The sequence below is a fragment of the Amphiura filiformis genome, chromosome 6, assembly GCF_039555335.1.
Source record: "Amphiura filiformis chromosome 6, Afil_fr2py, whole genome shotgun sequence".
Taxonomy (NCBI): domain Eukaryota; kingdom Metazoa; phylum Echinodermata; class Ophiuroidea; order Amphilepidida; family Amphiuridae; genus Amphiura; species Amphiura filiformis.
Window position 1 is genome coordinate 25,079,140 of NC_092633.1, and position 15,417 is coordinate 25,094,556.

The 15,417-nt window shown below is 36.3% G+C and overlaps 1 protein-coding gene across 1 annotated transcript in view; it reads right to left on the minus strand.

The window, feature by feature from the left end:
- The window catches only part of LOC140154431 (uncharacterized), a 76,685-nt gene that overhangs the window by 14,376 nt on the left and 46,892 nt on the right, over positions 1–15,417 (minus strand). The window contains exons 3-5 of the mRNA XM_072176997.1: positions 8,454–8,539; positions 5,339–5,441; positions 686–798 (exon numbers count right to left, since the gene is read on the minus strand). Coding sequence (XP_072033098.1) covers positions 686–798; positions 5,339–5,441; positions 8,454–8,539 — 302 coding nt within the window. The remainder of the gene's footprint in view (positions 1–685; positions 799–5,338; positions 5,442–8,453; positions 8,540–15,417) is intronic.

Sequence of the window (15,417 nt, forward strand, 5' to 3'; positions counted from 1 at the left end):
TTAAACTGGATCGTTTTCGCCTGTTTTGTGCCCAGATGTATTGGGGCGCGCTATGCTCTCATTGAACAGGCAAAGTTCGCAAAACTAACAACGTTGTTATTTGCCAAACTCAATTAACATGATCCAAGGGGTCGAACATGAATTATTCATAACGAGCTATAACAGATCGATAACTGGCCTCACTTTCTAGCTAGTAAACCAGCTGAATTTTTCATAGATTTTGCGTTGCTAATAGAACAATCGTGAATTTAGTGTCACCCCCTTGTACAAACGTTCATGCGGTAACTAAGCATTGAGCCATATCATGTTGATCACTTGCACCTGTAAGATTAGTATCCAGGGCCTAGATTTTGTCTTGGTTTGCGAGAATCAAAATCCATCATAGTCACTGCACTTGCTGTATGATACAATGAGAGAAGATGATTCTCACAACTGAATTAAGAACGAATCGATTCTGTGATTCTCGTCGAAATCTAGGCCCTGGTATCTTTGAAAAGAGCGGTATTGTATTCAATCTATAATTGCAGACATACACAGATGATGAGTGCAACCTGCTTGTAGTGCAAGGCGATATAGTCAAAATTGTATTCATCTATAATTGCTATGGTAGTTAATCCGATTTATTACGTCACTTGATAATGATACTTTTAACACCTTTTGTACACAATGTATCTAATTGTCTTACCTGACAAGTCCCTGATTCTTCAGTCGGTGTCGGTGTCGGTGTCGGTGTCGTCGGCTTTATTTTCGTCGTCGCCGTTGTTGATTGTGGTGTCGGTTCTGTCGTCATATTGTATTCTAAGATAACAGTGGGCGTTGGGGTAATTATTGGCGTTGGCTGGAATTCAGGCCATATTGCTACTATGGACGGGGAGGCGGAGGGATTAAAGGGGGTGGAGGGAGGGTTTTTGGCTTTGGTTTAGGTCCAGGAGCTGCAATAGAAATGTCATAGTTTTGTTATAAGACTTCCTGATGTGCATTTAATATGAAAGAACACATTGATATCTATCTGGCAACAATTTTCATGACAGAATTTCATGTTTATTTGAGATATCCAAAAAAGAAATTAAACAAAATCCAGATATATTCATGCATAAAAATATCTTTTGTAAAAATGCACCCAATATTTTTACAATTTTATATGAAAGCTTTCATCAAATTTTTATTTTCTTACCTATTACAATGATTAGACCATAAATACTTGATATTTCACCATAAATTTTGGCAAAAAAATGAAAAACAGACCGTTTGAAATGCATCTCTCATATCTTGATTTGAAGTGCATTAACCTAAAGTATGTAGAGAGCAGCGTGCACGTTGTTACCAGCTCATCAGCAATATTGTAGGCACCACCACCACCATCACCATCATCGTCATTATTCTCTTATGATTACTATCATCACGACCAGAACATTTTGACAACGATAGTTTTCTCCAACTTTCCACTTTTGTTAACACACGAATCTGTTGGATTTTAAAGTAGTTTTTAAAAATAGAGCAAAAACCGAAACCTTGAAAAGGCCCATTGATCGAATTGTCAAAATGTAATGGGTATTTACTCGGACACTGCTGACAAAGACACAACTGAACTTTTTAAAAAACACGATACTGGTTGAACAAACGTGCACTACGATGTATATCTTATAAAAATACTATATAAAAATATGATATGCTGATATAAACATATTAAAATAACAATGGACGCGTGCTATAATTTGAATACATAAGTGGTGTTTATACCCAAGCAACTCTATGGGTAGTATTAACGTACAGTCATGGTATAGTTCACTAGTATTATAATTATTACATGCATTATTGTCGTAATTACCGCATACCGTCGAATAGCAAACAACTCTAAACGTCCCGTCAGTATCCCTTTGTGTTATCCTGACTACAGAGGGCAACGTCACTGATTGCTTTACGGTTCAAAGCCGTTTTGCCGTACTCGCTTGGCAAATTGTATATGGATGGTATATATTTGGCAATCTCGGATTCGCCCGTATGCGGTGTTCACGACAAAGTACAACTTTTGACACTAATGCAACACCAATTGGATTGCACATCCCCAACAAACTCACCCCCATTACACACACCCCTACACAACTAATAATGTAGTTTTCACATTTCATACAATACTACTCTATTTGAAGCTATTCTTCTATTTGGACTACGATACAATTGCATTGCAACCAGGTAACGAAAAACAAGCAAGCAAAAATAAACAAAAACAAGAAATATATCCATCTGCTAGGCACCAAACACAAACGGTAATCACTTGTTTTAACACGTGTTTTATTTTTTGTAAAAGAGAACTAAGATTTTATCACAATACAAATTGTAACAATAAAAATTATACAATTGTAATTTCGCTTCTCGGAAAAATATAAAAGGGATCGTGGCAGAAATGTTATATGCTGTGGAATCAGTAACATCTTCGTTACTTTACCCAGTTGGGGCTCAAATGCTATGCTCAATTAACTAAATCGTCCAGAAAACGAGTTGGACCACTTTTAACATTTTCGCGCATATCAAGTTTGCATTGCCTAAAATCGACTTTTATGATTAGCAATTGCATTTTTGCTTTTTAGACAAAATGGCGTAAATGTGTAAGTAGGATCAGTAATATCTTGGCTAACAGTAAAACTTGGTGTCTTTTCTAGTTCAGGTTCAAACGCTCTGCACGATTTTGGCCACTTTTGCCCAAGCTGTTTTAGGACTACTGTATACACAATTGGCCATATCTTCGTTTGTAGACCACCAACTTTATTGAAACAAAGCTTATGTAATAGCTTAAGAAATTACCTTTACTACCAAATAAATTTCAATACAATCAATAACTGTCATGTTTTGCCTAATACTATTTTTAAATTGTATATTTTTTTGTTACAACCTGTACAAGAAAGAAATAGTACAAATATAAAGAACTGATAGCAAAGAGCACAGTTTCTAAGGTTTAACGGGCTATTTACCGCTAAAACGTATTGAGCATCAGCAATAATTGCATTGAAAATGGAAAATATGTACGGTTTGTAAATATAACATCGCTAACTTTTGTAGTTAGTAAAAACACGTGAAATTGAAGATCATCGAGATCACACGAATATCTTTCAACTGTAATATACATGATCCGTTTTGGAGAACTGACGGAATAGGAAATGCAAAATAAATGAGTTTCATTTCCATAAAGAAATGGAAAAATAATGGCATATATTGTAAAGGGACTTCAAGTGCAAGATGTGAAGGATCAAGCGAGATCAGGCTTTTGGCTGTGAAATAAAATAACACATAAGCATTTGAAACTAGCTTTTAGCAAATTGCCCAATTGCATGAAAGAAAACTTGCATGTGCAAAAAACAAAGATTTTCAAACATTTCAAACATATTACCAGGAGTTGTTGGAGGATCTGGTAATGGCGCTGGAAAACAATAAAGAAATATAGTTTTCGCTAGAATCAGTAAGAAAAAAAATCTCCTTAATGCTTGTCGCTACAGAAGGGAGAAAATATTGAAATCTTGGAGCTCCGTCTATCCCTTTCGATGCAACAAAATTTCGGAAAACGTTTGTAATAAAAGCGCAAATCCAGAGTCGTCCAGGTCACGTCAAGTATGCGTTTTTCTTCCTAAGGGCTGTGCAATAATTATGAGCCCTGGGGAGGGTAAAATTGGGGGGCAAGAAATTTTTGGCGAGCTGAAAGGGGGGGGCAAGCAATTTTTGGCCAGCCGAGAGGGGGGGCAAGCGATTTTTGGCACACATTCATGGGGCGCCTTTTAAATAAAACGCTCTAAAAGGCTTAGGAAAACAGTGCGGAAACGCTTTAATATGCAAATTTTCCTGCTCGCTGCGCTCGCAACATATATCTAGACCATTTAAGGTTTGAAAATTGGGATCCCAAAAATTTGGCATGTGTAAGGGGGGGGGCAAAGATTTTTTGGCGGGCCGAGAGGGGGGGGCAAGCGAGAGGGGGGGGCAAGCGATTTTTGGCGGGCCGTTTGGAAATTTTACCCCCCCGGGGGAACATAATTATTGCACAGCCCCTAAGTTGTCCAACTTAGAAAACAACATTATGTGATAGCAGTTATCGTATGATATTCATGATATAAGTATCGTTTGGTGGTTCTCATGTATAGGATTCTGTGAAATTCTGGCAATTTACACTAATCTAAGAATATTTCTTTATATCTTCCAGTTTACAAAAGGATTGGTAACTGGTAATGTTTTCCCAAGGGTGCTGTAAATAACGATGTCGTGTGTTATTGCTTCTGGTTCCCCCATAAAGATTCTCCTCTGGAAGTGTGTGCACTGAATGTATTTTGAATAGTAACATACAATGAAAGACTCAGGCGAAAGAACGAGAAGCGCGTACGCTTATCGCCCAAAAAGGTTTTGTGGTTTGAGATGGAATGGTGAAGAGGGTTGGTAATTTTGGCGTCCGCTATAATTATGTCGATATTCTAATACGTTCCACCATGAGAAATTAATGTTGAATTCAAGAAATGTCATTCGTCAACTTCTGTACAACCTCGTCTACAAGCATAGGCCTATAGTATTTTTAATGAAAGCTTCACCAATACGAGACAGCCGTAAATATTCCAATACAATAGATTGGTCTTACAATAGTATTTGTTTGTATATGCTTGTATCGGTAATTTTAATTTACATGTATAATATTATGGAGTTTGAGAAAATTGAAATTTGCTCAAACTCCATAATATTATAATTTTGTCGATGGGTGGCGTCTTAATTAGCTTTAATCAAAAGCACTCTATATGCTTGTAGACGATGTTTTACGGTATTAGATTGAAGATTACTTTACAAAACAAGTAGAACATGTGGTTAAAGGATGACACAACAGACGTTTCATCCGTATAGACCAGCCGAAGTTCTTCTGAGTTGCGAATCATTGTTACTAGTCGCTATCCATCAGCAGAGAAGTGTAAAGACTGCAGGAGGAACGTATCAAGCGGCGGATAATGGAATCCATATGGAAAAGGAGGAGAAGAAGCAACAATTTCATGAATCGAGAAGAGGGCACCTACAATCTGAGCATTCTTTACAATCCTATGCTGAAAAGCTACGAAAGGACTGACAACACTAGTTTCCGTCCGAGCAGAGCTTCACAACTCTGGAGTAACCCGTCTGGTCTAGACGGATGAAATGTCAGTTGGTGAATTTGATCATCTTTTCACTGCATATTGTACTGGTTTTGTGAAAACAATTAATAGTTTAACAATAACAAACTTGATGAATAAGCATATCTACATCTATAGTACTGTCGGTCGTTTTCCGAGCTACACCTTCAAGATTGTTTTATCATGAAAATAAATATTCTGATTCTTACGGTAACACACCGGACAACATTTGCCCAATCTTATTATTTCTTTTTGTCCAGGTTGACAGTTGACTTCAGGACATTCTCGAACCCTGCATCTGAAGTTGCCGTTCTGTAAAAATATACAAACGATATGACATTTATGAATTTTGTATATCATCATATACTGTACATTAAATAATATACCAACATTTATTATAGATAAGCAAATCTATCAACTTAGGCTGCGAATTGAAGATGGATTGAACGATATTAGTGCTATGAATTCACTTTCGATATTATGAATATCAAGAAACCAGAAATCTGAACTTAACGCACTTGATGATCTATAGTATTCGGTAACATATATGTAAAAACTCATTTCAGATATTGGGTTGATGGTTCATAAATGCTCTGTGTACTAGCCATAGTCTTCAACATAAAAAGTCATACTTTTGAGATATTTTCTCAAAATACATGTATCAAGAGTTATCTTATGAACCAATACTAGGCTTGCTTGTACTCATTTGTATGCATTTTTTCATGCTGATTCCAAATATGTGATATGGAAAACGGAAATATTTTATTTTGAGATATAGCCAAACAAAGGAAGTATTTCCTTTTGTTTCCTATTGTTTTGGAAATTCTTTAACTGCTCATATCTTTTGCACTGGTTGTCGAAATTCAATGTGGTTTTCTGCAAAATGTAATTTTTGCAAATGTTGTTTACAATCCTATAAGATAGAAATTGAATATGTCAGACTTCAGACTGATTTTGCTTGATCACACCACATATGGCCACGCACATTTATCATCTCAATTTTGTAATTAAAAAATCAAACTTGTCGTCTGCAGTCGACACTCGCGTGGGGAGAGGTAAGCAGCCGCTTACGTTTTTAGATGCAACAGAGTCATCAACTATAGCGCCAATCACACATCGATTGGCTGTTCAATTTTGCAAGATTGGAATGCTTAATTGAAGAGATTCCGATGACATGATTCCTACTGATGTATATATTCATTCATTTCTTGCAAAAAAGTAATATAAATTTTTCATATGTTGATAACAGCGGATCATGAAAGAACTTGGAACAGATGGTCTAATCAATGATACTCGTCATATATACGGACTGGTAATTTAACCTTAGTGGGTATATGTTACAAAATCTTGAATATGCTTCCAAAATAGCAATGGTTATTTGAAGAACCAAACAAGTAAATATGTTCATTATTTTTTATTTGAAATATGGTAATAAACGAAAGTTGCCACTTTTTGACTATTCGTGCTAAGTTTAAAAGTACTTATCAATGTAAGGGTTAATCGTACTTGTATAAATCAGGTCTTACACTTCTTATAAATTAAGATATACTTGTAATACCTAACGAAATGTATGAGTCATATATACGAGAATAAGGTAGACATTTGCTCCTAATATTTTTTTTAATATTTGATATTTTTACTTTAAAGTAGAGAAATAGTCTACCAATTTTCTTGTTTCTTGTCAATTTTTGTTTCTATAAACTCTGTTATGTAAAATGGTCGTAGCTTTGGTAAAGACCCGTCAGTTTTATCTGTTGCTCCTACCATTAATCTTTTTTTATATTTTTTAAAATTCCAAAAATTATTGCTATTGTATAATTTTGACCAAACTACGTGGTCACAAATATAAGATTTTCGTAAAATGTGTACGTTTATTAAAGTAGAACATTTTCCTGTATTTTTTTCGAGAACGATCAGCAGAGAAATCGCGTTGATGATATTCAATCACAGACGCGGCTTAAAATTCAATTGGCTTCCATATTAAATCCATAATAAATAGCTTTAAGGCATTTGATAAATTATGTATATTTAAGAGTGCAGTTAAAATATCTTAAATGACTTGGACGTTTCAGTTTGAAGCATGAGTAATAAATAATAATAATAATAATAATAATAATAATAATAATAATAATAATAATAATAATAATAATCTGGTATGTATGTGTTGGTTTCTTGAACTTTCTTCACACTGGGATTGTAGCAAACTACTAATTTTTATATTGACTTTCCACTAAAGAAAAGCTCAGAATAAACATCTAGCCAATGATGGGAATAATGAGAGCCACAAAAATAGAATGTTAATGGTAATTTACAACAACACTATAGACAAATCCAACGAACCAAGTGATGGTCAGAATTCAGTCGGCCATTACTGGGTCCCGCCTGCACCAAACTGGTGTTGTTACTGCTCAATTGGGTGGATTGAATCCGCTTTAAAATCGATGTTGAATTGTATTGTGTTGAAAACTTTCATCATTCTTTTGTCTACGTGTAACACGGGTGATGGAATGCAGTTAAATATCCCCGCCAAGGCCACATCATTTCACATTTTAGGTGGGATATACCTAAGGGGACCCAGCAATGTCTGCCATTGAGGTGTAGGTGTCTATAGACCATTCCTATAATGCGCACCTTCCTGCCGGTGATGGGGTGAACATCGATATCGCATCGATATCCCATATTATAGGGTAAAACGTGATTATTTCATCATGTAATACCTTTCTTAACCTCACTTTCTTTATTTTATTGTACGTGATATCGATGTGACATCAATGTTAACTAAAGACTGTACAAAAAGTAACGCAGCTGTTATAAATACGCCTATAGCGTCAGAACTAATAAATGTTTTCACAATATTTCAACATAGAAAGAAGGATTATTTATTTACGCGCATTTTAATACTTCATTTGTCCAATTTCTTTCAGTATTAACAACACAGCCGTGTTTTAAAGAAAAATACCCGAATTTAAAAGTTGCAGCTATTTGTATTGATTTGAAGTCAGCGCGAAGATAAATGGAGGATTTTACGTGCCACAATGCTTGCGCGTAAACCATTGATCGCTATAAACTGAAACTTTTAAATTCAGGCATTTTTATTTAAAAGCACTGTGTTGCTAATATTGACATTTGACAAAATAAATGCGCGGAAATAAATCATCCTTCTTTCTATGTAGAAATATTGTGGAATCAATTATTAATTCTGAAGCTATAGGCGTATTTATAACAGCTGCGTTACTTTTTGTGCAGGCTTTATATCAACATCAGGAAGGTGCCGATTCTAGAATGTTTATTTGTTTCATAGTTTGGTTACCGACACATACTTACCTTACATATACAAAAGTAACAGGGATCTTTAGTGTGGACAATATGTTCATTGTTGTTGATGATTCTACCTTCATATATACAGGAATCTGTAAAAAAATCGGGAAGAAATTAGTGGAAAGACAAACACAAACGTTAAACATTGGCATACCCTATTATAAGCGCACCACACATACACACACCCACCCCACCCCCTAACCTACACACCTCTTAAATTTATGAAAATAGGCTGTGATGTTAATAATATTTGTACCACAGAAATTTCAAACAGGGTTTTTCTCCTACCTCTGTTGTCCAGACAATTGAGATTGCATGAATTGATTGCATCATCATGACCCAGAACTGTTTTGGGATCTTTTCAATATCAATAGATTGTTTTGATGTAATGCTGGAGTGCCAATCCACAACAGTGTAGTCAAGAGTTTGTCTTCGGTAACTTTTGAAACTCTGGATGAGTTCATCCCGAGTCCCGAACTATATAAACTGTAGTACAAATACAACAAAATTCTGTAAAAAAACCCCACTTAACAGTGTATTGTGCAGTAAACATTTTCATCGCAATTTTGCATGTATACTGTAAAATTAATAGATATTGATTGACAGATTTATTGCGCGATTTGCTGTGGTATTTAGTAATGTAATATTTAGTAATAATTGATAATATACTTACTTTTGACTTAGATTTGTGACTTACATGTTGAGAATATTTTAAGAATAATCGAGTTTTCAAATTGTACAATGTTTGCCTGTTGTCTTTTTCAAAGCAGTCAAATACATCGATTTGTCTTCTTATATTCTACTGTTATTTTACGGTGTGTTTAATCATGTTAATTTATCTATGATTTAACCAATGGATATGTATGATGGCTCTCCTCTTTCCATTGATACCAAAAAAAAGTACAAAACCACGCCCAGGTTGATGTCATAATTGACCAATTTGAGTCATTATTATGTTTTGATGAATCCAAGTGTGTGAAAATATTGGATCCAAAACATAATAATGATAAAATTGGATGCTTTACGCCCAATGTTTATTGGTCTCGCTATGAGGTTTAAAATATTGGACTCGACTACGTCTCGTCCAATATTTTAAAACTCATAGCTCGACCAATAAATATGGGCTCAATCGATCCAATTTGAATCAAAGTTGGTCAAGAAGTGGATTTCAGGCAAAAAACATACGGAGTCGGCTCTATTTACTTGTGCCCTTACCAGTAAACGACAAACCGTATAGATGAGCTCACAGCTGATGAATTACATATCCCCGTACAAATTACACTGAATAAGAATGCACCTGTTCCTAGACGTCTGGTTGTGTTTTCGTAATTTTGAAATGAAAATGATGGTTTGTGAGGATCATCTCCTGGATGAGTGTCATTGAACCTAGTCTTGTGGTGATGAAGAACAGCTCTATGACAACAGAGGATGAATGATATGTAACTTTTGGATTTAATCGCAAAATGGGAAGTTGATGTATGTATTGTACCGAATAGAATGACATGTATTTTTGGTCTGTATGCCATTTGTAATATACAAATTACAATGAGCTCAATGTATTGTTAATGAACTGTTAGAAATAACTACAACTTTCCAAATAATATCGTTTACCAAGGTTTAGTGTCTAGTGGCTCGGTGGTTACGGCCTTGGACTCATGATCTGAGGGACACGGTGGCTCAGTGGTTACGGTCTTGGACTAGTTAGTTTCTAGTAAAGTGCACTGCAAATGACCTTGGACATTTTTATATTTTTCAAATGAAATTAGCTATTGGTTAACATTTAAAAAGGTCAAATCGAAATGTTCACAAAACACACACAAACCCACTCCTATACCCTGCCCCTCTGCCTTCTTACACCCAATCCACCTTAACACATAAGCAGGGATTGCAATAATTAGAGAACGGAATTGCGTTGTTTTCCAGGCAAAAATCATAGCAACTTCGGATGTTTACCATATGAGCGCAACTACAAGGAGCCGGTTGGCGGTTTGTTTGAACGTTGATGGGGTTGTATATCCAGCAACCCCCGTCGTAATAAATGAGGGTTAACTATTTAACGGAGCCGCTCTATTTACTTGTGCCCTTACCAGTAAACGACAAACCGTATAGATGAGCTCACAGCTGATGAATTACATGTCCCCGTACAAATTACACTGAATAAGAATGCACCTGTTCCTAGACGTCTGGTTGTGTTTTCTTAATTTTGAAATGAAAATGATGGTTTATGAGGATTATCTCCTGGATGAGTGTCATTGAACCTGGTGGTGAAGTGATGAAGAACAGCTCTATGACAACAGAGGATGAATGATATGTAGCTTTGGGATTTAATCGCAAAATGGGAAGTTGATGTATGTATTGTACAGAATAGAATGACACGTATTTTTGGTCTGTATGCCCATTTGTAATATACAAATTAAAATAGGCGAATACGGAAGTTCAATTTATTGTTTTATGAACTGTTAGAAATAACTTCAATTTTCCAAATAATATCGTTTACTAGTGTTTAGTGTCTAGTGGCTCAGTGGTTACGGCCTTGGACTCATAATTTAAGAGCTTGTTCGACGTGCTTGGGTTCGACGCCCCGTCCCACCACCGTGTTGCGCCCTTGGCCAAGGCGCTTTGTCTAGCTTGCCTCAGCCCACCCAGGCGCAATGGGAAGCTCTTAGGGGTAGTCACAGTTTTGTACTGATGAACCCTGCCCCATTTGTAGGCTGCAAACGTGGTTCAGACATTCAAATGAGGGCGGAATAAAGCGCTTTGAGGCTGTTTACGGCATAAAGTGATATATTAATATTTACATTTATTTATTTTTTCATTTATTAAAGTGCACTGCAAATGACAAATGACAAATTAGCTAATGCTCAACATTTAAAAAGCTCAGATCGAAATGTTGACAAAACCCACCCCTACAAGCTCCTACACCCTATCCCTCTTACATCCCATCCACCTCAATACATACGCTGAAATTGCAATAATTAAAAGAACAGAATAACGTTATTTTCCCTTGGTTGGCTACCATTGATTGTTACTCTTTAACTTGTGAATAAGGCGAACATATTGGGTCCAAATCGGGACGATAAGGGCAAAATGGCGATAGGGAAAGATATTGGGTCGCATTTACTTTTTAACTATGATCCGCTATATATACACCCCCTCTTCCCCACTGTCATAGGGGAGAAGTTTATAATGTATATCATACAGACAGTCGTTTTATGCTTAAATATTTGCCTGAGACTTAGACTGAGACATTAAACACAGAAAGGATTCACAGTAATGATGAGCCTTGGATCACTTCATATGTGTCAAATTTGATTAGAAAACATCAACAAGCTTTCGAGGTTAATGCTGTTGGATAGCGTAATTTACGTGACAATGTAAAAAGAGATGTTACTAAAAGCTAAGATAGTTTATCATGCTCAGAGAATTGGATATCTTCAGAATCAGAGCCCCGTAAGTGGTATCGGCATATTAAAATGGTCACAAATAATAACAAGCGTCCCAGGAGTTGATGAGGATGATTGCAGAGGTAAGGATAACACAATAAACAAAACATTCGCTAATGTGTCAGCCTTTATTGAACCTCTTGACATGCCTAAGATTCCTGCATTATATGTCTGTACAAAATCCAGTCCCCCACCTGTACCAATGGGATGTTTACTCTGAGCTCAAAAAGGTGAAACCATCTATAGCGGCGCAATCTGATGGCTTTAAATTGTCCGTAAATTTGATTATGAACTCGATCAGCATATCATTGACTGATATCTCTCGTTGTGCCAATTCCTATCACCAGTCCTCTAATGTTGAAAAACTCAGGTCCGTGTCACTCACTCCGATTTGCTCTTGCTGAAGGATGTTGGAGGACAAAGAGGATTTTATTGATATCAGACAATTTGGCAATGTTTCCGGAGTATCAACCAGTCATTATTTAAATCTAATGCACTTTTTTCACCAAAGTTCTAAAAATCACAACGTTGGCAGAGTGGTTCAAGAGTCTTCGATCTTATCAACCACATTTTGTTAAATAAAATGAGAAAATGATCGATGTTGTTGTGAGAAGAACCATTGTGCCATGAATTTGTGATTTTTTTTACACAACAGGCATCATATTTTATCTGATTGGATTTCAATTATTATTATTAATAATGCTGTCACAAATGCTATTCACAATACTGGAAATAATATGTTGATGGCATGACATTTGTGAAAGCTGTCATGGTCCTGATAAGGGCTGGCTTAAAAATCAATTTAACAGATTTTAATAGTTTAGTGAGCTGAAAATAATAACCTCAAATTAAATTCAGCCAAATGCAAAGCCCTCCTGGTTAATTTTGCGTAAATCAGTGACACTCCATACAGTTTTTAGATTGGTGATGACTTAGACTCTCTCAATACGTTAACTTTTAAGTGCTCGGTCTCTGGTTAAAAAAAGATTTGAAATGGGACGCCCACTGTGGGGACGCCCAGGTAAACATAGTAAACGGCATGCTAACTAGAACATGCCAACCAGAACTAATATGTGTCTTTTATGCTTAATCACAAGAAATGTGGCTTTACTCAGGATGAGCTTACGATTGTTTCAAAAGTTACCGCAGACAAACACTTGAATACACTACTGTGGTTTGAGTGAAAAGATCTACAAAACAGTCCTTGGTCGTAACTACTCATCCTATGATCATGTAATCAATTAAGGGGGTACTACACCCCTGGTCAAATTTTTGCCTATTTTTGCATTTTTCTCAAAAATTATAGCGCATTGGTGACAAGTAAGATATGTATATTATAGGGGCAAGGACTACAACTACTGTACTGAAAATTCAGCAACTCAAAGCAAGTAGTTATTGATTTATTGATCAAATATTGGTTTTCCCTCATTTTTGACTGTAACTCCATATCTGTTGTCTGTGCTGAAATAAAAATTTCCAGTGCAGTAGTTGCAGTCCTTGCCCCTATAATATACATATCTACCAAAAAAACGTTGACAACGTAAAGAAAGCAGCAAGTTTAAAAAGCCCCCACCTCGGCTCACTTTTTGAAACTTGGTCCCATTTTGAATATCAACAGCAAATCGGTGTTTTTAGCATCATTGCCATTAACATGCCTACTTGTTATTCGTTTAATTCAATCATTGATCATGAACTTAATAATTATTATAAAACAAAACATATATAGGATATTGGCCAAGAACAACATAATAACCTTTCTGATCGTTCCAGAATGCTAACAACTTTTAAGTAATATATCGCATCGGCACATTAAAGATTCATAACACTTCTGGAAATGTTTTAAGTTGATAATTATGACAAAGTTTAAATCAGTATATTTTACAAATGGGACCAAGTTTCAAAAAGTGAGCCGAGGTGGGGGCTTTTAAACTTGCTGCATTCTTTTACGTTGTCAACGTTTTTTTTGGTAGATTTCGTTTCTTTTTATGAATGAAGCCGAGTAGCTCCAAGCTTGAAAAGTCATCCGGTTACGAAGTACTCCATAAGACGAATAAAGCGAAAAATAGAAGTTTGAATATTTTATCCTTGATTTATGACAATAAAAAATACGAGTATATGTAGCTATAACTAAAATGTACGTGGTTCTTTGTAGCACTGGGGCAATCTAGTTGGATATCCAAATTTCGCCGTTTGTGGTTCTTTGTAGCCCTGCAGGCAATCTAGTTGGAGATATCTTTATTGAGCGGCGGTTGTTGGCGGTCTTTCTTCGCGGTTCGTGGTATTCCTTTATTCTTCAAGCCCTGTCCTCTATCGGGGCTAATTTATTGTATAAGCTTGTTGGAAATCCATATTTCGCGGTGTGTGGTTCTTTGTAGCCCTGCGGGGCAATATAGTGGGATATCTCTATTGAGGTGGTTGTTGGAGGTCTTTCGCGGTTCGTGGTTATAATTTTCCTTATCCTTCAAGCCTTGCCCTCTATTGAGGGCTAATTTATAGTTAAAACTTGTTGGACATCCATATTTCGCGGTGTGTGGTTCTTTATAGCCCTGCGGGGCAATCTAGTTGGATATTTCTATTGAGCGGCAGTTGTTGGCAGTTTTTCGCGGTTTGTGGTTTTAATTTGTAGGATATCCATATTTCAAGATTTGTGGTTCCTGAGTCCTGCGGGGCAATCTAGCTAGATATCCAAATTTCGCGGTTTGTGGTTCTTTGTAGCCCTGCGGGGCAATCTAGTTGGATATCCCTATTGAGCGGCGGTTGTCGGTGGTCTTTTGAGATTTTCCCTTTAATTTCGGGCCGCCCTCTCCTCTACATCCCGAGGATGCTTTTCAATAATTTAAATTATACGGTGTCAACAATTACTATTACTTGATATGATAACTTATCTTACCATGTTGACTTACATTGTTTGTTAAGGCAATTTTCGCGGTTCGTGGTTATAATTTCCCTAATCCTTCAAGCTTTGCCCTCTATCGAGGGCTAATTTATAGTTAAAACTTGTTGGACATCCATATTTCGTGGTTTATGGTTCTTTATAGCCCTTTGCGAAATAATCTAGTTGGATATCCAAATTTCGCGGTTTGTGGTTCTTTTGATTTGCGGGGCAATATAGTTGAATATTTCTATTAAGCGGCAGTTGTTGGCGGTTTTTCGCGGTTTGTGGTTTTAATTTGCAGGATATCCATATTTCAAGATTTGTGGTTCCTGAGTTCTGCGGGGCAATCTAGCTGGATATCGAAATTCCGCGGTTTGTGGTTCTTTGTAGCCCTGCGGGGCAATCTAGTTGGATATCCCTATTGAGCGGCGGTTGTCGGCGGTCTTTTGAGATTTAATTTTACCTTTAATTTCGGGCCGCCCTCCTCTACATCCCGAGGATGCTTTTCAATAATTTAAATTATACGGTGTCAAAAATTACTATTCCTTGGTATGATAATTTATCTTACCATGTTGACTTGTATTGTTTGTTAAGTCAACTGGACGTGACAAAATATCCTGCTATGTAGACATTAATTTGTTGCTAAATTGAC